The following is a 24165-nucleotide window of genomic DNA, read 5'->3' on the forward strand; positions in this document are numbered from 1 at the left end:
GGAGGTGCTCGAGCCCGTCCTAAAGTTTTGAATGATTTTATTATAAAAATGTATATTACCTCCCTTTATATTTTAGTTTTATTCTTTATTTTATTTTATTCTATTTTTTTCCTTTAAGCAAAATTCTGAATATATTTTAGTTTTATATTTTATTTTATTATAATATTTTGTCCCTTTAAAAAAATTTGAAAGTTTTTATTATTTTATTATAAAATTTTATATTACTCCCTTTATATTATTTTTATTATAAAATTTTTTGCCCCCTTTTTAAGCAAAATCTTGGATATGTTTTAGTTTATATTTTATTTTATTATAAAGTTTTTTTGCCCCCCTTTAAGCAAAATGCCGGATCCACCACTAAGCATGATTTAACATGTGCCCTAAGGTGCACCAAATGCCAATCCATCAAGAGGTGGTTGTGTGATTAGGCCAAACACGTACTTTTGAATAAGGGAAGGCACAAGTAGTGTTGTGATGCGTATCAACCACTATCGGTCGATACATATTGTATCACCAGAAAAATTGATATGATACTGACCTTAATCGACTATTTAAAAAGATATAAATAGCTTAAATTATATTTCAATATTTTTTTAATGGTTTTAACACATGTCATGTTTTGATTGACACATAATATTTTTTAATTATTTGCTGCCTAATTCAAAACGATACACCTGACTATCGATATCGGCCAATACGTCTGCATTGTTGGCAACACAATATACCCCCCCCCCCTCCTCTCGAAATGGATGGGGGGCTGCCACTACGCGGTGCTACCTGGTTGGGGTCGAACACCGTATAGGTGTACAACCTCGATCATTGAATATGTTTTTCAATTTAGCTATTTGAAATTGCATGAATAAGTAAAATTCTTCTTAATATACCAAATTAATGGTATTTATGTATTTATCAAATAAACAAAAGTTAATGACTAACTCAAGGTGCACACCATTTATAGTTTGTGTCATGGGTCATGAGTGATGCAAGTCAAACATTCTATGACATGACTTTGACAAGTACAAACATTATTTGATATATTTAATATCATTGTGATAAAAATGCATATACAGTTTTTAAGAATCACTAGAACATGAGAACTGAAAATATGCAAGGTATTGTGTGAACCACTATTTTCATGATTTTTTTGTTCTTTTATCTTGAATCTAACCTTACGGATGTGATCTACATGCTTGGATTTATAAGAACCGTGTCTTGAATCATCCAATTTTGATACATAAACATGATTTGTTTAAGGTTTTAAAATCAATGGCTCATAATCTTCATAAATATTCAAGCATTCAAAAATCACATTTTTTAATCATAAATACATGATCCAATGGTTGATTACTAGCAAATTCACAATGCCAAGCACATCCACATGGTTGAATTTGCAAAAAAAGTGTTGGAAATGCCCACATTTCTAGTTCTCATATTCTAGTTACTGTATTTTTTAAAACATCTAAACAAAGAAAATGTTGTTTATTATAATTAAAATTTATCGTGGATCATGTTTTTCAAATGGCTGTCTACCTTGAGCTTGTTGGGTGGCACTTGTATCTTTGTGTCGTAGGTTACAAGTTAATTTCAATACAATAACTAATAAATAATGTTCAATGAATAAATTATCATTTAAAATTTAAATTGAAATCCAATAGCCCCAATGATGTCTTCGAGCATATTTGCAATGCCCTATGATTTTTTAATCTTACAATTGTAAATCACAATTGCAACACATTCTCATGGTTAGTGAAACATAAAAAGTAGAAGTTGTAATTGTGATTGCCGGTTGTGGTTGTTTTTGCTTTGAGCTTCTAAGAGGTTTTTTAAAGGCAAATTGGGGTTAGGCAGACCCCTACTAGTTATACAACCATACTATTGGGATTTGAACTTGGAACATCCCAACACAAGGCTGCTTCTAACCGATAAGCGGAGCCTTCGTTGGTTGAGTCTTCTAAAAGTTGGTTCACATGGTTGACCTTGTAACCAACAATCACAACTTTTACTTTCTCACTTATGACCTAAGCAAAAATCCCTATAAACTTCACATAAAGTTAGTTGTCTTTCCCCCTTCCCTTCTCCTCCCACACTCACACACATGCTCATATCAAGTGTTGGCATAATCACAAATGGATAAGCTAACAATTAGATATCCAATTAAAATTTGACATTTATTTTCCTTGTTTCAGTTCATATTCAAATTTTGGATTGGGTTTAAATTTGTTAAATTGGATTAATGTTCAACTTTGATCATACTTGAATAATAATTTAGGTCAGATCCAATATAGATCTAGATGAGTTATGAGTTCTTAATCAAATTGCAATTTTTACATATAATATATTGTGTTTAATCATTTTTCTTTCTTTTCATTTGTTTCAATATAACCACATATATGTAGGAGTTCTTGTTCAACCATACCTCATCGTATTTGTTTTGTATATGAATTAAGATTTGAATATGACATGATCTAACCCATATCCTATGCATTCGCACTCCTTGAGCGAGACAAGGAATTAATCTTTGTGTGCTAAAGGTTAATATTTTGGGACCCTTGGTCAATTTAGTAGACCTAAATCTAGCATTATCGTGCAACCTCATGCAGGAAGTAAGAACCCTAGTCACAAATTTCACCAATATTTATAAATTATTATGAGTTTAATGCTGCATTTTCAAGTGCCAATATTTAAAAAAAAAACACCACACTTGAAAATTTGCATTTTAATGTAATAAATTGAGAGTTTTTTCAACATGTTTTATCTTATTCATTAGTTTACTTTATAGTGATACAATTTATATTTTTTTTTTATATTTGAATATGCCGATACTTTCTGCATATTTTCATGTGAGAAGTCACAATTGAAAATACCATGAGATTTTTTGTAACGATCCCAACTCATACCCCTTAAAAATGTGATTTTTTTTAAACAAATGCAGAAAGAATCCGAGATACCCGGGGCCTTTACAGTTCCACTCATCATTGGATAACCAACCAACCACACAGGATCTTATACTCATCTTTCATACCAAACTAAAATCAAACCAAACTTTATTTATTCAAATGTAAAGAGTCTGAAATATAATTAATTAAAAGTAAAGAAAGCTAAAAAAAAAGAGTCATGTTGTCCTAAGAATCTGTCATGCAGTCATATAATCCTCTCGTGACTCTTTTCAGAAGCAAGTCACCCCACTAGGCATCTGAGGGTGCAAAAAAATACAAAAAGTAAGGTATCAGAATCCAAAGAATTTTGCGTATGAATCCCTCTAATGGAACGAATAAACATAAAAAATACAAATAAGATTTATGCAATAATTTAGAAGGATGCATTCATGACAAATTCGTAATTCAATTAATCGTTTATGCAATAGAGAACAATTGTTAAGCGTGAGAGACAATTTAATAATCAATAGAGACCACAAGTTAAGCAATATAAACATTTAGCATGCAGTAGGAAAGAAACATTATGCATTCATCAATATATCACAATTAAGAAAATAAGTAAATATTCATGATCTAATGCATGAATATGCATGATTTTAATGCACATGTATGAATACATTATTATCTTTAGTCAAGTTTTCTTTTTCATATGCATGTTCCTATTAAATGCACACAATTTAAGTTTCTCTTTTTAATTATCGTTGTCTGCGGATACACCAAACGAGTAAAATCTCCGAGGTCAAGTTAGGTTATAAAAGTAACTTAGCACAAAACTTGTATTTTATTACTGAGTTTTAAACTTAGCCCTCGACCGATATTAGGAAACAACATCATCCATCAGAATATTAGAAATCAACATTTAATGTCGGGGACACCAGTATTCACAAGTACCATTTTTCTTGGTATACCAAAACAACAGTTGTGCCTACACACCACCCCCAGGCAAAGTGGAAGACTCTCTCTAAAACTGTGGCCAGGAGAAGAACCTCAATATCGAATTCAGGGGCAACAACAACGCATACATTATTTTAGTATCCGCACAGTTTTTCCAAAACCGTAACTCCAAGAGTCACGTACTCCCGATGAGATATCTTAGAAAGTATATTACATTGTTCTTTTTATTTAAGTTATTATTAATAGTTGTTTCATTAATTTGCAATTCAGCATGCCAAATTAATATCACAAATTTGCATTTCTAAATGCGAGGCTTATCACAGGACCTGAGCCCGTGGAAAATGCAGAACAATGCAATATAGAAAAAAATGTCAAAATATAATTTTTACGATGCATAAAAACAAGTAAAGGAGCAATCAAACTCAAGGCTCACTAGGCCTACGATGAACAATTTTGATCATCGATGCATCATATGCAAAAATCATAACATCACGCCGTATATGCAATAATGTCAACATACTTTCGATGCATATTCATATACGCCAATTACCATATTCCTAAGCATGTATTCATGTTCACGTGTATCCATTCACATAACCATACCCAAAACATGCTTCCATTTATGAACCAACTCTAGTAAACGTGTGAACCAATGCATGCTTTTATTTATGAACTAAACATGAATCATGCAGCTTAACATATGGACAAATACATACTTTCATTCATAAATAAATGCTAGTTTTTATGAATCATTACATTAAACATGTAATCAAATGTGTGCTTCATTCATGACGCATGCACCTTATAGGTCATGCCTTAATTCGTCTAATCAAGCATGTTCATGTACAAAAAAAACATTCATGTGCATCATAAGTTTAAACATATGAATCATCAATCCTCTTGCATTCATCCGAGTTAAGCATAGGAAGAATTTCTTTTTTTTTTTCCATTGGCAAATAAAGAGATCAACCACTTTGATAGTGCTTCCCAGCCAATGGGATTTGGCTGGGCTTTATCGGTCCATTGGTTGCCCAACCAACTGGGACTGTATCCTTCTCAAAGTTACCCAGCCGACTCAATCAACAAATTAAAATCTTAGAACACGAAAACTAATCGGTTCATGTGCTAGACAGTGTCAGACTGCTTCCATTATGTAACCAATCACATGCTGATCAAGGCAATACAACACAACTTAAGTTTCCAGTTTTACACCATGATCTAATCATACTTATGCACAATAAAGAAGGGCAGCAAAAAAACCTTAGTTCAGAAATTCCTGATCCAACATAATCCAAGAAATAACTATATTTGTTCTATTAGGTATGAAGTTTTCAAGGCGATATACACTTTATATATATATATATATATATATATATATATATATATATATCAAAATCAATGGTACATTAGCTATCTACATATGAAGATAAGGTTTGGGTAACCTTCGTAAGATCTCCTATTTGGACTATTCTATGAAAGAACCAAAGAACCAACGGTTTTGCAATAATCATATAGATAACATCCATTTCTAAGTTAAGAGATTGACTTTTTATCACATGTCCCAGCATAAATACTTCAATAAAACATTACATATCAACTCCCATAGGTTGTCATCAGTCATTTAACTGCCAACATATTTTTGACCATCGTATGTATTAAATTATCCATTACCCCTTTGAGTTCTTTAACCTAGTTTGACTGGGCTGTCAGTCGGCCTATTAACATAAGTATATATACACAGCCGACCAACAGTCGGCTGGGATTTTAAAATCTCTGCCAAAACCTTGCACAGGCCAAACCTGTGCTGGTCTGCCAGGGCTTGACACGCCAGCCTAGTCAACTGGGCTGCCAGCCAGTTATTATATCTATTGGTTTCTACTTTGTCTCATAACACATCCTTGTTTAATTGAAATGATGAAGGTGAAATGAGCCAAAACTTTCTTTTCATTGATTTTTTAAAAGGAAAAAACAAGACAACTAAACTATATTGGATCCATATTCCTTAGCCCAAAGGAAATTGGCCCTACTAGATCAAATTTTCATTTGACTTTCTTATGCTTGTCAATCAGACGTCTGGCTCTGTTAGCTATTTCACTTTTTTTTTGGGATCAGATTAATCAAATCAGATGATCTCTTAACTATGCAATTCCAAAGGTTTTAATAGATTAATGAGAAAATCAAATCAGACTGGATCAACCTTTCATGAGCAATAATTTTCCAATCCATCTCTAAATGTTTAACCAAATTAAGACACCGATCAGCACTCTGGGTCAATATGTTGTGCGATTTTATCAGATCAGATTGGACAATTGACTCAAGTCAAACTGATATTTTCTGATGCAAGTATCTTGGTTTAAATACACATACTTACACATCATTATATTTATATATGCTCCCAAAACAATAAAAAACACGTGCATGTTCAGATTTCTCAACTACAACACCCTTATACAAACTTTTAAATAAAAAAAAAACTACGTGCATACAATACATTTTCATCACATCTTTACATGAATCTATCCATCCACAATATGGATCATACATGGAAATCTATATACATCAAAAGCAAGCTCTAAATAAGCACTCTTACCGCCAATAAAAATTCTGTGAAAAGAATCAATAATACAACTATGGAGGAAGATTCATGCATCTTCCTTCATGTGCATTTACAAAAACATAGTTTTAAACACCTTTTCCATCAAATTATTGCATGGAAATCCAATTCATATCAATTTCTCACTTGATTCAAGAGAAAAAACCCATACCATGAATAAAAACTTGAAAAAAATTAATGGTGGATGTTGAAAAATGTGGGTAAATAATTGGAGATGGTCAAACTCCTCATCTTCTTCCTTTTTTTCCCTCCCTTTATCTCTTCTCCTCCTTTTTTTCTTCTCTTTCTATTTTCTTTCTCTTTTTTAGAGGTCTTTTTATAGGCCCCATTGGAGAGGTCGCCCCTCTTTTTTTCTCCAACCCTCTCTAAGAGAGTTTCCAAAAGATGGAACTCTCTCTCCCCCTTTGTTTCCTAATTTTTTTGAAACTCTTCTAAATGTTTACTTTTTTTTTAAAATTTTGTTAAAAAAGAACTCTTAGTCTCTCAGATCCTCTTGAACTCTTACATAGGTGTTTAAGGGCTCTTTCAAGTGTGCTAAACAAACCTCAAAATAAATTTTCAGAATTGCATGAATTAATAAAATATTTATTTATTTAATATTAATTTACAAATAAATTTTCAAAAGTTTCCAAAAATTACCAAATTAATGCTGGAGGCTTTTTAACATAAATAAACCCCAATTTAAAGGTTTTTGATGAGTTTAAAGTTAGAAAAACAATTGGGCATGGATTTGGATCTAGATCTATATCTAAAATCCAAACGGGTTTTAAACTGGATCAAATCCAAATTAATATGGGTCTAGGATAGGGTCCAAATCCATGTTAATTTGGATCAAATCCCTCAGATTCAGTCTGATTCAAGTCCGGATCCGAACCGACAAACTGTTTAATTTTTGAAAAATTATGATTTTCGGCCTAACCGTAGCCCAAATCGAGAAAAATAAAATATTGTTGTACTCAAAATTCTGAGACACATCCAACGACATATTACACGAATATAAAATTTTGAATTTCACCAAAAAATTACCCAAATTTTGCTTGAATTTAAAGGTAAAAATTAAAACTTTTTCTCACGTTTCGATTGGCTCGTTTAGACCTAGTTGATGAGAGTTAGGTCAAACCCAGACTCAAAAAACACCAATCTAAAATCAAGCTTCAAATGATTTTTCTCCCAAACATAGCAAAAAATTCAAAAATCTCATATTTAACTAAGTGTGAAAATACGCGATATTACATTTTCTCTTGCAAAGAATTTATCAAAAAATGAGATTTGTAACTAGGAAATAGAAAACTCATTATTATCGATAATAATAGTATTCTTGTCTCATAAAAGTATGATAAAACAAACTTTTATCACTTCCTCAAGGTTGGTGAATGAGTTGAACGAACCAAACAATTGGCACTCAAGCTCAAACTCGTGAGAAACCTGAAACAAAGAAGCTGATTTCAAGCTAGCTCATTTACAAAAATATACATTTTCTCAAAGTTGAAAACAATAGAATTTGGATATTGAACCTACTAAGCCATTATTAGACTAACTCACCAAACAAATACATTATTTAAATGTCATATGCAATATGAAACTCTAAAACTTATTGATTATAAGCCAAATATTTCAACCATCTACACATGATATACACACGATCCAAGAGATGCTAGTTCCCGATGGAGGCAACAATGATTCAATGTCATGCTTCTTCTTTGCAGTGCTGCTCATTTCCCCTTTTTCATTTAGATTTTTTGTTTATTTTGTTTTTTGCAACCCCATACTTTGGGGTCTCCTCCACTCCAAACGTTGGCAGTGACCACAATGGAGAGGGGGTTCTATTTCGTCCATCTTTCATTTCATTTTTTTTATTCCTCCATAGTCGATTTTGGCAACTGCCAGGTGGAGGGAACTCCACCGCTTCCCTCTGCTGCTCCTCAACTTAGCACAGAAACGTCTGTTCCTCAGAGTGCGGCCTTGTTTGGATTGGTCCAGTGTAGACTCTCTCCTGCGCCTGAAGCATCAACTGGTTTGGCTTCGAAAGCTCAAGATTTTGGTAAGACAATAACATTGCCAGATTGCAGAGGCCTCCCTCCACAATCCCCAACTCGTCCACCATCGTGTTCTTGTTGATATCACAACCGAGTTGTCGATGAAGGGCTCCCTTATAGAGGAGATTGCAAAGTGTCTGAATGGGTGGTTCCCGGCTATAGGGAAGTCTAGGGGTCTCCTCCTCTGTCGTTGTCAGCAATGACCACTGATGGAGACCCTGACTTTGGATGCTGATCTAGGGCTTTTTCGCACCCCTTAAACCTATGTTTGATACCACTGTAAGATTTAGGATCAGAGTGTGCGTTGTATTTATTGAGGAGAAGAGAAGAGAGAAGTGATTAGCGACCTGCTTCAGGAGGGATTATTGATATGAAATTGAAAGCTCTTCAGCATTCTCTAAAGGCAAGGATGGAGAATTTAACATTTCTTGAGTAGTCGTTATTCAACTCTAACTGACTCATTGGATTTCCAAACATGCTAGAAATTCAATGTGCAATGGGTCCCATCATTATCCTGGTGGTGTATATCTCAATGGCCCACTAAGTAAGTCATTAGATTTCATGTGAGACTCATTTGGCTACACTGGATCCATACCAGAATCCAACATGAATGACACTAATTTTTATTATAAGTATTACAATTGACCACAAATCCGTTCCGTCATACCCACACCAGTCACTTCCTTTGGTCTAATAAAGTATTCACTCAAAACCAAAACTAGGACTGAAACCAAGAAACCACGTATTAGTTTGTTCTTTCTCTTATCATCGTGACAAATCCAACCTTTAACCAGTACCCAGCACTCCTCCCTCACTAAGGTTATAATGATATTGACCTTCATGTTTCTGGTATGAAAAGCCAAACCACATCGGGTGCGTACTATACTGGGAAAAAGTAAAGAATATATATATATATATATATATATATATATATATATATAGAGAGAGAGAGAGAGAGAGAGAGAGAGCATAATACATTGTGCCTAGACTTGAACACTCGTACTAATTCTCAACCCAACGTTCTAGTCATCAACCATGATGTTTGGCTTGAATTCGTACGAGTGTCTAAGTCTGTATGTGATAGACTCTCTCTCTCCTAGTGAATGTATCTCTCTCTCTCTCTATATATATATACTGTTTACTTGATATTTTTTCCCTTGGTTTGATCAAAATCATGATGCATGGTTTTTTAGAAGCCAACATAAATGATTCTTGAGTTTTACATGTGACAACTTACATGGTGCCCAACTTTTTCAGGCAACACTTACGTGGCACTTAAAATTTTCAGGCGATAAGTCAACCTGGATAAGTGCTACTTTCATGACACTTGATTTTTACATGCGACAACTTATATGGCACCTGATTTTTTCAGGTGATAGCTTAGACCAGTGGTTTGAGCAGGCGTGAAACCTTTTTGGGGATAAAAAGGGTAAAACTTTTAAGAAAAAATTCAAGCGGCCAGAATGGTGATACTTTGAGTAGCGAATTGGCCACGTTTGACATATTTTTTTAGCACAGCCAAAACATGGAATGGAACCAAAATACATAGTTGTCAATATAAAATATATTTATTATGAGTTAATGAGCTTAAATACGCCTAGCCAAACAGGGGTTATTCGTCTTAGGCTTGCCAAGCTCTTTCATGAGATCTAAAAGAGCCGAAGAACCCAAGTCACGAGTTGCTTAGCTCATTTCCCAGCCATATAACCTCCTTTTCCTGGCATATCAGTTGTCACCACTAAAACTAGGGCTGTCAATGGGTCCGGTTTGCATTGGGTACCCAACCCAACCTGAATTTTTGGATATGAGCATGAAAAGTGTCGATTCTAATAATATTTCAGTCAATTCGAACACGATCTGAGCAATATGTGGGCCATGATTTTTGTTGAGTACCTAACCTCACCCGAGTAATATATATATATATATATATTGAAAATTATGCGGGTTTAGGTTTGGGATTTTATTTTTTTGAGATCCACAAAACCCGAACCCAATTATTAGTTATATGAGCGGGTCTGGGTCAACCCTGACCTGACCCGGCGACATCCCTGACTAAAACCAAGGGATTCGGGAAGAAAACATCTAAACCCTTCTACGTGGCGCAAGAACTTTAAGGACTTGTTTTTCAAAATCAAAAGTTTATCAAGTGTCTCTTTAAGATTAAGAGCCCTAACATTGACTGTGGGGAGGTGGCTGCATCAACGAACGTTCAACGGGGCAATCTGGTAGTTTCATGAAAAAGGGAGCCTGAAGTCGTTACCGTCCATTGCTCACTTTTACAAAACTAGAGGGGAAGAAGAAAGTTAACTGGCGGAAAACCAGAGAGAGAGAGAGAGAGAGAGAGAGAGAGAGAGGATGGCTCTGCAGTGGGTGGTGCTCTCGTACGTGGTGGCGGTGGAGGCGTTGCTGGCCATCGTGATGACGCTGCCTTCTCCCAAGCCCATCAAGAACCACATCGTCTCCCTCACCTCGCGGTTGCTGCAGCCATCCATGGGCATCGTTCCCTTCTCACTCTTCCAACTCATGGGTTCCTTTCCTCCCCTTCTTCAAATATTTCTTTCCTTTTGCTTTGCTTTATTTTCCGGATCAGCGAACGAGATTCGCGGGATCGACACTGAATTGAGTTTGTTATAGGCAATCGATCATTTGGTTTTCGTCAGATTAATTGTATTGACGCGATTCGAAAGAACCTAATATTTGTGACGGTCGATGGTGTTTTTAGATATCTATTGGAAGAACGAGCACCGCTTGTCTTGCGCGTCCGAGGCTTGCACCGCCGCCGAGCGGGATCGATACGAGCGGACGGTGAGATTTTCTTTCTGGTCTCAATTTCGGACGTCGAAAACTCAAGGAGAATTGCAGCGTTTTTGTTTTTGTCGTGTGCATTTGGGTTTTCTTTCATTTGCATATGTTAATCGATTTCGCAAGTGCTGGTTGTGTTATCGGTGTTGTGATTTGCTTGAGAATCGTCATGTTCTTTGAATTTTTAAGAAATGTTATACGTCGGTAACTAATCGAGCTATGCTAGTTTGTTTAGTGACGGAAGAACGGTTTAACTGGATTGGTTTCCGCTTTATGGTAAGATCACAAACGCTTTCTTTTTGCTTTGAACCAATGTAAATGATGAAGTATCCGCCATTTCTTGAGTTAGTATGTTGAAGGGTAGACACTTCAAGGGGAATATTGAGAGATGAAATGCTGTCATCGTTAGGGGTTCAATGCAGGACATATTTGCATTTATCAATGATATATAACACTCGGAAATAGCAAAGAACAAGTTTATTGAATTTCACGGCAAATAGAATGGAAATTACCTGTGTTACTTTTATCACATGGCTACAATATCCTCTTTCAAACTGATGATGGAAAAACTCGAGTCATCAAGGTTGTTAGGAGAAGGAATTAACCAAGTTGGCATACAGGTATATCTCGGAAAGTAAGGTAGCTACTAGTAGGTTTTGGATAAAGCTGTATAAAACTTTCAATATGTTTGATGTGCTTCTTTTGAATAAGATTGTTGGCTATGTGAATGACACCTTTCTGGTTGTATGAAAATGCATAAGATTTGGTGGCTTGAGATGAAGACCAATATGGTTGAGTAGACGCCCAAATAAATGTTAGCCCATGCTTAATCTATTGGTTGATGTTCATCTATCAAATAGGCTTAGAGATGAACAGTCAAAAGGAAAGATTAGATCCATGTCTTCAAAGAAACAAACCTTGTCTTGCTTTTGACAAAGCTTCACATCGTTAGGCATGATGGTGTGGTATTCCTACCACTTGGAAGGCCGACTAATGTCAAGGATTCATGTGCATGCTCCCGAGGCTAACAGGGCAATTAGTGGGTTTGGGTTGTTCCCAAACCTCCAAGGATACATTGACCTTTTTGCCCCAATCTATTAATCGACATAGCGAGCCGGAGGGAGTGATGGACACTGCAGAAATCGAGAAGATTGAACTCATTTTCACCTTTGGTACTATTCCGTAGCTCTACTTATAGGTGTTACCTAGAGGGGCGAGCTCACTCTTTGTAGTTTCAGTAAATCAGTGAGTCAACCTTGAAGATATGAGAATTAACTCCAGACTGCTAATTGTTATCAAAACCTGCTTAACTTGCACAAGAATATGCTTGAATAGTTAACTTTCGTGCCACCCCTGTAAGTTCTGTAAAGACAGTAATTGAATCTTTTCAATATGCTTTCTGACTATCCCTCCAATAGTTGAGTTGGCTGAAATGTGGCCGGTTTGGCTATTCATGATAATCATACAACCCTGGGGGATTATGGTGCAGTGAGAGGCTTTAGTAAATAATGGAAATAAAATGGTTAGTCTAATGAGTGGAGGAAGAGTACTTTGGTGCCTCTATATAAGAATAAGGGTGATATACAAGATTGCACAAACTATCGTGGTATAAAACTCATGAGTCATACTATGAAACTTTGGGAGAGGGTGATTGAGTCTAGGTTGAGGAAGGTTGTCATGATATCGGAGAATCAATTTGGTTTTATGCCTGAAAGATCAACTATGGAAGCTATACATCTTCTTAGACAACTTATTGAGAGAAATAGAGAGAGGAGTAAAGATTTGCATATGGTTTTTATTGATTTGGAGAAGGCATACGATAGAGTACCTAGGGACGTTCTCTGGTGGACAATGATGAAGAAAGGTGTTTCTCTCAAGTACATTAGAATAATTAAAGATATGTATGAAGGAGTAGTAACCAATGTTCGCACTTGTGGAGGGGTGACAACCAATTTTCCTATAACGGTTGGGTTACATCAAGGATATGCTTTAAGCCCTTTCCTATTTGCTATAGTGATGGATGAACTTACGAGATCAATTCAAGAAAATGTGCCGTGGTGTATGTTGTTTGCTTATGATATTGTTTTGATTGATGAGTCTAGAGCTGGGGTTAATGCTAAGTTAGAATTATGGAGACAGACATTGGAAGCAAGAGGTTTTAAGTTGAGTAAGAGTAAGACAGAATACATGGAATGTCGGTTTAGTAAGCAACGTAGTGATGGGACTGTAGTGAAGCTTGGTGAGCAAGAAATACCGGTGGATGATTGTTTCAAATATTTGGGATCTATCATTCAAAAGTATGGAGAAATTGATGGAGATGTAAATCATAGGATAAAGGTTGGGTGGATGAAATGGAAAAGTGCAACTGGAGTGTTGTGCGATCGTAGAATGCCATTGCAGTTGAAGGAAAAGTTTTATAAGACGACTATTAGGCCTGCTTTACTATATGGTACGGAATGTTGGGCTGTCAAGAGACATCATATTAAAAAAATGAGTGTAGCTGAGATGCGTATGCTGAGATGGATGTGTGGAAATACAATAAAAGATAAGATTCGGAACGAGGAGATACGTAAGAAGGTAGGCGTCGCACCCATTGAAAATAAGATGAGAGAGAATCGTTTACGGTGGTTTGGACATATTCGGCGAAGGCCTAATGATGCTCCAGTTAGAAGGATAGAGAAATGGGAAAATATATTAGTTAAAAGAGGTCGAGGTAGGCCTAGGAAGACATGGATGGAGGTGATAGGAAAGGATATGAATGCTTTGAACCTCACCGAGGACATGGCATTGGATAGAAATGATTGGAGGAGAAGGATTCATGTGGAAAACCCATAATGATTTTCTTTTTTGGTTCATATCGCCGACCCCAATTATTTTGGGATGAAGGCGTAGTTGTTGTTGTTGTTGTAAAATGGTTAGTCAACAGTAATTAGTTTAGGTGCAATTTCATGACAAATGATATAGAAAAGCAGAACTTGCTTTACATGGCTAAGTCATGTAGAAAAGCATGTCTTTCCTTAATGGCTAAGGTGCATGAAAAAAATACAAATTCACCTATATTATGGTATCAGCTACCAGGATTCAGTAGATTTATGATACTGGAAGTGGATAGAACACATTGGAAGCAGAGAAGGCACTACATGTTTCAGTGAAGTTCAAGACCTTGCTTGCATGTGCAGGCATGAAGAGTATGACCTTCTACTGGTTATCATCAAAGACGAGGTAGCAGTTAGCATTGAAGTAAATATAAATCTGGAATTTTGAATCCCCTTTTTGTTGAGAGAAGAAAAAGTTTGTAGTTTCTCAACAAAATTATAGGGACTTAGGTTCTCTTAGTTTCTATTTTAAGTGCTATTCAGGAACTTTGCAAAGGAAACATCATTATACTGCCACAAAAATGTAATTTTTTAAAGGGGCTGAACAATTCAACCTTATAATTTACAAAAAGAGTTAGAGATGCAACCAAGCTTAGGCCCATTCTACTCTTATGTGATGTCTGCTGAGTAACTTTTAGGTCAAAGTCAAAATTCTGCTCATTTACATTGGAAAATCAAAGTGGTTTTACAGTCAAAATGACGAAGTTGGATAGCTTAATCATAGCTCAAATGGCAATATGTATGACTGCAGGAGCATAATCGCAGTATTTCAGTTGAAAATGAAATGGGAAAAAAGGCTTTTGGTCAATTGTGATTTCTTGTTTTATGCCATGGAGGGAGTCCAATCAGAAATAGGTATTTCCATGCATCTCTGAGTGCTGTTGCAGTGAACTTCACTAGGGAGTTAAGGATGTTGTTGTAGCTCATAAAACAGGTTGGTGTAGGGAGATCCTTGCTCAGCTCACCCTTGGGATATGGTAGGAGATGGACTTAACTCCTAAAAGTATCGATCCAATGGCATGATTGCGCTTGGATGTTGCTTGAGATAACTGGAGGGGACTTGGACTCTAATTCCACTTTTCTTGGTTAGCGAGTGGCTTGAGTTGTGTGACCCTGTAATATCCAAAAGGACCTTTTGCTCTTTGACCATAAGAATTATTGGCTCCAGATTTCCTTTTTTTGGTTGGACAAAGTGGGCTGCCGTCTTTGGTAAATATTTACTTGAAAAGAAATAGAATACATAAGTTTGAAGCTTATCCTTCATCAAGATGTCAAATATGCGAAAATTCTATGAGTGGTCCTTGTCACAAGGTGCATAAGTCATAATAGGGGGCTGGCCAGATTGTCAATCAAAACCACAATGATCAAATCAATGAATGAACAGCTACAATGTGCAATTTTGCTACATAAATCTAGGCAACATTAGTTCCGAAAGATCATTTCAAGATGCTCTTTCATCAAATGGGAGCACCATACGTCCAGACTTTACAGAGATACTTGTGGGTGTACTTTTCCTTTTTCTTTGCTTTATACCTGGCACCTAGTACTTGGATAGTACATCCAAGGATCTCAGAGCACATGCATCCAACTGGTAGTAGTCAAATTTCTGTTCATGATGGTTCCAAATGTCATGTAACTGGAACTCATATGAGAAGTTACCATTAATCTTTTAGATGCTCAGTTCCTTGAGTTAAAACTCACGTACAATCAGTATGCTTCAAAGAAGGTGATTAGGGAGTGCTGTACATTGTTGTATATATTACCTTCTGACCAGATCATGTCTACTACATGTATAGCCTTAGTAGCTGAAGCAAATAGAGATCTCCTGTTTCATTAGTACCGAAGATCTGGACACCCCTAAACAATTTTGCAAGCTTTATTAATAAATGTTTGGATTGCACTTGGAATCATCTTAGAAATGCAAAAGCAAAGTCACAAAGGTGTCCCAAGCCCTCTACATGTTGATTAAAAGCCAATATCATTTTGAAGTCCCTTGGATCTATCAATTGAGGGGCATAAGTTGATAAATGGCTTCAACATGCATAACCAAGTAACTGCTTAACAAAAGCATCGTCATTGTTGGAAGTTGGAACATAATGATATTGTTGAAAGGAAGTGTCATGGCCTACTCAAAGTTGCTGAATCACTTCTGATCAGCATGCAATTTTGCAGTTTTTTCTATTGAGTGTTATTCTTACAGTTGTTTGCTTGACAACTTGAAACTCCACTAAGCCTAGTTAATAGGAACTCTTATTTGGAGATCTGACAAAACTTTACCTTATTCTTATATAGGTGTTTGAGCTCACTTGCTTTAAAGAATCTTCATATTCTTCTCATCAAAGGTGGGTCTAGGTGTTCCTGCTTTATTGACGTACTGAATAATCCTGGAGACGGCATCTCTGATTCAATAAACTGTATCACTCTAATTTTAGGTCACATGACTTTTTGTATTTTGCTAGTGACCACCCTGTGAGTGAGGAAAATGAAGTTCCATGTTTCATTTCTACTGTTTAAAATCTCTGCTCCTTGGAGAAACTTGTCTTCATAGCCGAATACTAATTGGACTTCCTATCCTCCTGCTCCATGCTGCTCAGTTTTATCTGTTTCAAAGAGAAAAATTCTTGGTTGGAGTTTTACCAAAAGCTTCAGTTGATGTTGATATCTGCAATGTTCATGTTGGAAAAATTTTATCATGTTTTGTGTGGCTACGAACTCATCTTTCAAGAGAATATGGCCGGCGGTTCACCCATTTGTTTAAATGGTTTTCATCTATTGGTGCGAGAAAGTAAACTGCTTTAGCATTGCCATAATTGTACATTTGTATTGTCTAAAAATTGAATATATCGTTCTTGTCATGCAGATATTCAAAGCTCAAAGAAACGTTATTCTCTGTGTAGCTGCATGCTTTCTTTACTGGTAGGTGGAAAATGAGTCTCAATTGATGCATGATGTCAATAAGTATGACCTGAGTGGTTGTTCCTACAGGTGCATCTATTCTGTCTGTAAATACCAAAAGGAGATACAAAAAATTGAAGAAGTGGAGAAGAGGCTCAAGGAGTCGTAGTTCATCCAGGTATATTCTATCTTGTCAAAAACTTTAGGTAACCAACTCGTTGCTATGAACTTGTCTTTGATTGGAGAATATGGTGGCAACGGTTGCCTCGTGTGTCGATGCTATAAAATGGTTATATATTAATGACAAGCATGCATGAACTTGTAGAATGACAAAATAATTATAGTTGAAAATTTAATAAGTTTTATAAATCTATTGTTACATCTGTATGATATTCAAACTGGTTACTTTGTTTCCTCTGCTGTGCTTTCAGGTTAAACTTTCAATCTGATAGTTGTTCCAAGTGCTTATTTGAATCTAATTTGATCTAGAATTTGAAACTGTTTTGTGGATAGGAAGCTGGGAAATAGTATCGTGATCGTTGGCTTTCAGCAGGATTGACGTGGTACAGTGAGCTTGTTGTATGGACTTTTGAGATTTCTCCTTTTTACTTTGTTTACAGGTTTTTGTACTGCTTAGCAAACAGATATTCTAGCCTGTACAATGACTTTTAATTGAACTGAAAGACAATGGGTGAAAGAAACAGAGAAGAATTGTTGTGACGTGCTTTGAATCGTGAAGGCATTTTTTTGCTGTATGTTGAACTCATTGTGAATCAGATCTTAGTATTTTGATATTTAAAGTTTTTTTGTTTATGAAATGAACAATTTTGTTTTTGGTAATTCTTGCATGTTTACGCCTGCCTGCGTGCACACACACATACATCTTCATGTGCAAGATCACATCCCTCATTATGAGCTTTGTACACACGCTTCTACAGCTGTCTGATTTTTCCTTTGGGAAGAATCAGCATTGTTTTATTTTTTACTTGATCGAAGGTGGATCCACGATTAGGACAAGGAGGTTCAAAATTCGACTATCCGATTGCTGATGTACCAATGATGGGGATCTGACCTGGCCTGGCTTGGCTGAGATATTAAAAGGGTGTTTGATACTTGGAACAATCCTGCACGGCGGGGACACTGTGACCCCATGCGGGATTGTTCCAGTGCGGTGCATTTCCAGGGATGCGTGCATGTCCTGGACAAATGTACCCCAAGGACTTATCCCGTGATTGAAATGCACGGTCAAAGTGATTTTCTTTTGGTTTCCAAAATCACTGACCGCAAATTGTCAGGCCTTTGGTTGATAAAATTTTTAGGTCTCCCCTGCCTAAGAGAGTTTAGCTTGGGTTTTGAACCATGCTCGTCCCACAGTTCAGGTTTTTGGTTTGACATGATTATGGATGAGGCTGAATTCTTATTGATCAAGAATTATTAGCACATACACTAAAGAAGTTTATGTTGGAGTCACCCGCTTAATGTGGGTGTTACTCACATTAAGAACTCTCATAAAGGTATCCTTATTGGATAAGTCTCACGATTTTGAAAGGAAACAATTAGGTAACTATTAGCCAATAAGGATTTGCATTATAAAAGGGGTATTGATGAGAGACCCTACACGGTGCAAAAAACAGCTAAACAATCAATTGTATTGACTGCTTTGGGATTGGATCTTGCTCACCATCGCTAGAGGGCTTGTTCTCATCAAGGGTTGTGATCGGTTGATGAGTTGAGCATCTTAGAGATGATACACATTGGGTTCACTAATAGGCCATTATCAGACGAACATGACCACTTCAAGTATTTTTCGTCTCTTTTTTTGCGTAGGCACCAACATTGGGTTATGGGCCTACCATGCTTCCACTGCGGTATCTTTTTCAAATAACAATAAGAGTACTATATCATGTAAGCATATTAAACTAAAATACTTTGTTGTTAAAGAAAAGACAAAGAATCATCTAGTGCATATTGTTAATATTGGTACCAAAGAGATGATTGTTGATCCTCTTACTAAAGGGCTAGCACCGGGATTGTATTTCAAATATGTATTGAGGATGAGTTTGTTAAACTCTTTTTGACATATGTATAAGAATTAAATGATCACATACAATTTTGATTCTTATTATAGTTGTTTTATTAATCTCATAAGGATTAGAGATTCAATTAAGGATCTTTAGAATAGTTTTTAAAGGCCACTTTATTTATAAAGCAATTCTTATAAGGTATTCGATCAATGGTTTATCGCTGAGACAAGTGAGAGAATGTTGGAGTCACCCACGTAATGTGGGTGTTACCCACATTAAGGACTCCCATAAAGGTGTCCCTATCGGATAAGCCTCACGATTTCAGAAAAAAACAATTACGTAATTGTTACCTGATAAAGATTTGCATTATAAAATAGGTATTGATGAGAGACCCCACATGATGTAGAAACAACTAAACAATCAACTGTTCTGGGATTGGATCCTGCTCACCGTTGCTGGAGGACCTGCGCTCATCAAGGGCTGGGACCGGCTGAGGAGTCGAGCATCTCAAAGACGATACACATTAGGTTCACTAATCGGCCATTATCAGACGAACATGACCGCTTCAGGTGTTTTTCATCTTTCCTTTTGCGCAGGCGCCAATAATTTTAAAGTTTATGTTTCTCTGCTTATACCTGAGAGTGGTCTGGTAAATTGTTTAACGATGGTGGCAATGCATGTGTACTTGGGTGGTAGTGATAGTAGGGATGCAAATGGGTTGGATCGAGGATGGGGTTTTGCAATTTTTAGCTGTTCTGGGTCTGATTCCATTTTGAATCCCCATGTTTTTAGCTGATCTGGATCTGAGCCGTTTAAATCCCTAAGTGGTAGGGTAACCATAGAATTGCACAATCAAACCAACCTTGCCTGTCTCCCAATTGATCAAGGTCGAGGTAGTTTTGGAAAATAACAACGAAAGAGATTCTGACAATTGGCATCCATCTGAATCTGGGATGAGTATGGTTGGCATTTTTTTGGATCTGGGTTGGAATTGGTTAAGCAAATAAAATCAGTCCTAGCTTGGAATTGGGTACCAGCAACCCGTTTTACCTTTCTCTCATAAAAAAACTATCGGTGTTAATCCATTTCCGAAGATCCTATACCATGGACCCTAATCAGGAACTTTACTATGGAATCTGCATTGGATCTAGAATCAGAAGTGAATCCGTTTCTACAAAAATGGATAGTGTGGGGTCAAGCCTGTTCTAACCTATACCCAACCGGTTATCATCTTTAATAGGCACATTGAATGTCATTCCCCTTGTGGTGATTGCTCAAGTGGATGGAATAAGGCTTGATAATGATGATGGTTTCTTGTAGATGGCATACTATCAAGACATCTTTAGGAACCTTGTGCATTTTCTGAGATTTTCAAAGGCCATGAAAATTCCAAAAGTATGAACATATTTTCAAAATCTCACTTCTTTTCAATACATTGTGATATTATGATGACTATTTTTAATACTTTGTCCAAGTGTTTTCTTATATTTTCAACTATAATTATACTAAGATTATCTCAAGAAAAACAAAAACTTTCATTTTATTAGGGGATTTTTGGGATTTTTCCCTTGCAAGAAAAAACGCGAAAAATGTATTTGTGACTATGATGCATAGAGATACATGTATTGTCTACAAAATTTCACATGCACTTATATACAGCACACTGACACATGACTAAGAAACTTGAAAAGATCAAGTACAGTATGATTGCACAAATATTTGTGCATTAAGCACATGATCACCCTCTAAGGCTCTATCTTAAGGACAGGGCCGGTCAGTTGTGGGGCCCAAGGCCTGATAGAGGGCAATCAGGTGCTTAATGCACAAATTTTGTGCCATGTGATTGCACCCGATCCGGACTCTTAAGAAACATACTCATTAACATAAAAATTCAGTATGAGAGCAATGCAAAAGCCACAACACAACTTCCGATTCAACACTCCCAATCATAGCCTTAATCACACAGAAAATTCAAAATACAAAATTATTGTAAACTCAAGTTTGACACTTGTCATCCAAAAAGGCACAGTCAGAGTGTTGCATATGTATATGCTTGCAATTACAACGCCCAACATCTGTCCTTGACTGGTGGCTTATGTCACAGGGACACTCCATTTTAACCCATGTGCCGTGTCCTTTTATACACTAGTCATATTGAAAACTTCATAAAAAGTTGTTTCCCTGTATCTACAGCCGTATCCATGTGACATGGCTGGTGGTCGTGGTAAGAAGAGATGATGATGGCCGTGTGCATAGTCGGACTCGTATCCCCAACTTTGGGATTGAACGGAAAGGCTAGACAAGTCAGGGTTAGGTTAACCTTGCTGGTAGACTTGCTAGGCAAGGACAAGTCTTGGTTAGGTTACACAGCAGCGTCACATGGGCACGCTAGAATGACACTAAATATGCTGTTTTTTTAGTATATAAAGGGGGCACGACACGGAAGTAAGTAGTTGGTGTAGCGCTGCGACGTAAGTCCGTCCTATGTCTGCATCACACTTGAATCGATTATGAGCTCTCTTTGTCTTTCTCCCTCTCTTTTTCTTGGTTAGCCAGAAGGTTGTCTAAGTCTTGATCGGGCTGGCTTTTGACGAGCTGGGAAACGAGACAAGTTCCTCACGACTTGGCTCACAAAGTGCTCATTCAAACTTATGGAATAAGCTCGGCAAGTCAAACATGAACAACAAGTGTTCGGCTCAGCTCAGTTGGTATAGGCTAGTTAACCAGTAACAAGTATAAGGTGATTGAAGTGTTTGGCTTGCAAGCAACATGATTAGCGTTCAATTCCTATGCTTACAGCCTTGAAAGAATGTATTTATTTTGTACATGAGCCAAGTTCATGCTTGGTTGAGTAGGTTAAGAGCTCAATTTCACTATTTTTCAGCTTTGGAAAATGCATTTTTTTTTGTAAACGAGCCAGCTTGAACTTGGGCGGCTCACCAAAAAAAAATGAGCCAAGCTTTAACGTACTCTCTATCAGCTCTGCCTCCAACAATACTCTCTCTCTCTCTCTCTCTACACAAAGACCTGGTCGTGATGGCTCAGCCTACCATACCTACACTGGTTGTGCCGGCAACATAAAATCTTTTCTTTTAAGAAAGCCAACAATGCTAATTTCAATACTTCAGAAATCATATGATACCATTAAATATATAAAAAATGATCATTGTAAAATAACTCATTTTCAGAAAAGCCTCATAATTTGGAAAGATCTAGTTCATGTCTAAAATTTTGATTCTCAACTTTTTAAGACATTTTTGCCCCTCCACAAATATAGCATGACGTTCACAACTCATACTTGTGAATGTCCCACAAATGTGCGAACCTCCTTAAAAAAATGGCATAGGTAGGAGGACATTTGCAAATACAGTACAACATTCGCAACTCAAGGTTGCGATTGTCCCCAAAATGTGCAAACCTCCTTAAAAAAATGATACAGGCAGGCGAACATTTGCAAACACAGTATGACCTTTGCAACTCATGGTTTTGAATGTCCCCAAAATGTGTGAATCTCCTTTTACTAAAATCACATAAAGGGGCACATGAAGGAAGACATTCACAAATGTGTGAGAACCATGATTTTAAAACCCAGTGACTTTCACTCGGTTCATCCTTGAGTGGCTTGTGACTCGGCCATGTCATGTTAACTTTATATTTTATATTTTATAGTATTTTACCAATATATTATATATAATATGTATTATATGATATTTTTATAATATATTTAATGATTGGGCGATCCAGGCTGAGTCAACAGAGTCACTGGGTCAACCTGGTGAAGTTTGAAACTATGGTAAGAATATTCACAAATGTGAGAGTATTTAGTTAAAAGAGGTTCACATGTTTTGGGGACATTAATAACTCATTGTTGTGAATGTCCCCAAAATATGCATACCTCATTTTACTAAAATCATATAAGGGGCACATGACATTTGACATTCACATGCAAAGGTCATGCCATTCACAAATATGAGAGTATTTAGTAAAAAGAGGTTCACACATTTTGGAAACATTCACAATCATGAGCTGTGTCCTCAAAATATGCAAACCTCCTTTTACTAAAATCACATAATGGGTACCATCGATGTGGTATTCCATGTGGTAAGCGGGGTCTTGTGCCAAGCTTAAGGCCTAGGTTTGAATCTCTCTGCCACATGGGACTTAAAAGATATATGGTAGGGGTCTGCCTAACCCCAACTTGCCTATAAAAAAATTTGCATAATGGGCACATGCAGAAGGACACTCACAAATGTGTGATAACATTCACATGCGAAGGTCAAGACATTCACAAACTTAAGAATATTTAGTAAAAAAAGGTTCACACATTTTGGAAACATTCACAACCATGACTTGTGAAGGTTGTACTGTATTTGTGAATATTTTTTTCCCTGAACCTTTTTTTAAAGGAGGTTCGCATATGTTGGAGACATTCACAAATGCGACCACGTGTTATATTTGTGAAGGGGCAAAAATGTCCTAAAAAAGTTGAGAATCAAAATTTTGGACATGTAAATTTCAACAAATTGTGAGGCTTTTTCAGAAGTGCATCATTTTGCAAGGATAATACAATCATTTTTTGTTAAATATACACCTTAAGACAACTAAACATTTGTCTTATTTAAAAGATTTGCTTCTTAATTTCTAACGAATCCAAAAAAATTACTTAGTATATCAAGTTTGACTTACCTAAGAAAACCACTATAATGTAAAAATTTTAGGTTTGGTTATGTTTTTTTACAATATTATATGTTGTTCCATTTAGACTCTCTTGTTAAAAGATTTTTTTTATAATGAAGGAAAATCGTCAATCAGAAACAAGAAGCAAAAATGGGAAAACATGCTAAAAAATAGAATAAAGTAGGAAGCGAGACACATTTTTGAAGCAATAGGTCAAAGGAATGAAAATCAAAACAAGAAACACGCATGAAGCAGTAGGAAGTGTGAAAGTAAACATGAATAAGATATGACACCAAAGGGGTTTGGAGTAGTGGTGTGACGCCATAAAATTTATAACCCAAAAGTTTACCTAAAATTTTGAAATATTTTCTTTTTAAATATTGACATCGAAAAATAATTTTAATATGGTGT

General features: G+C 36.3%; 1 protein-coding gene across 1 annotated transcript; it reads left to right on the plus strand.

Moving 5' to 3' along the window:
- Positions 1-10794: 10794 nt before the first annotated feature.
- LOC149812352 (B-cell receptor-associated 31-like protein) lies at positions 10795-17871 on the plus strand. Its single transcript, XM_089993177.1, has 5 exons — positions 10795-11007; positions 11203-11285; positions 17019-17074; positions 17144-17231; positions 17567-17871. Exons 1-4 carry the CDS (start codon positions 10836-10838, stop codon positions 17220-17222), a joined length of 390 nt encoding a protein of 129 aa, XP_089849303.1. The 5' UTR covers positions 10795-10835; the 3' UTR covers positions 17223-17231; positions 17567-17871.
- The last annotated feature ends 6294 nt before the right edge of the window (positions 17872-24165 follow it).

The sequence above is a fragment of the Nuphar pumila genome, chromosome 17 (genome assembly GCF_984573655.1).
Source record: "Nuphar pumila chromosome 17, dmNupPumi1.hap1.1, whole genome shotgun sequence".
NCBI lineage: Eukaryota > Viridiplantae > Streptophyta > Magnoliopsida > Nymphaeales > Nymphaeaceae > Nuphar > Nuphar pumila.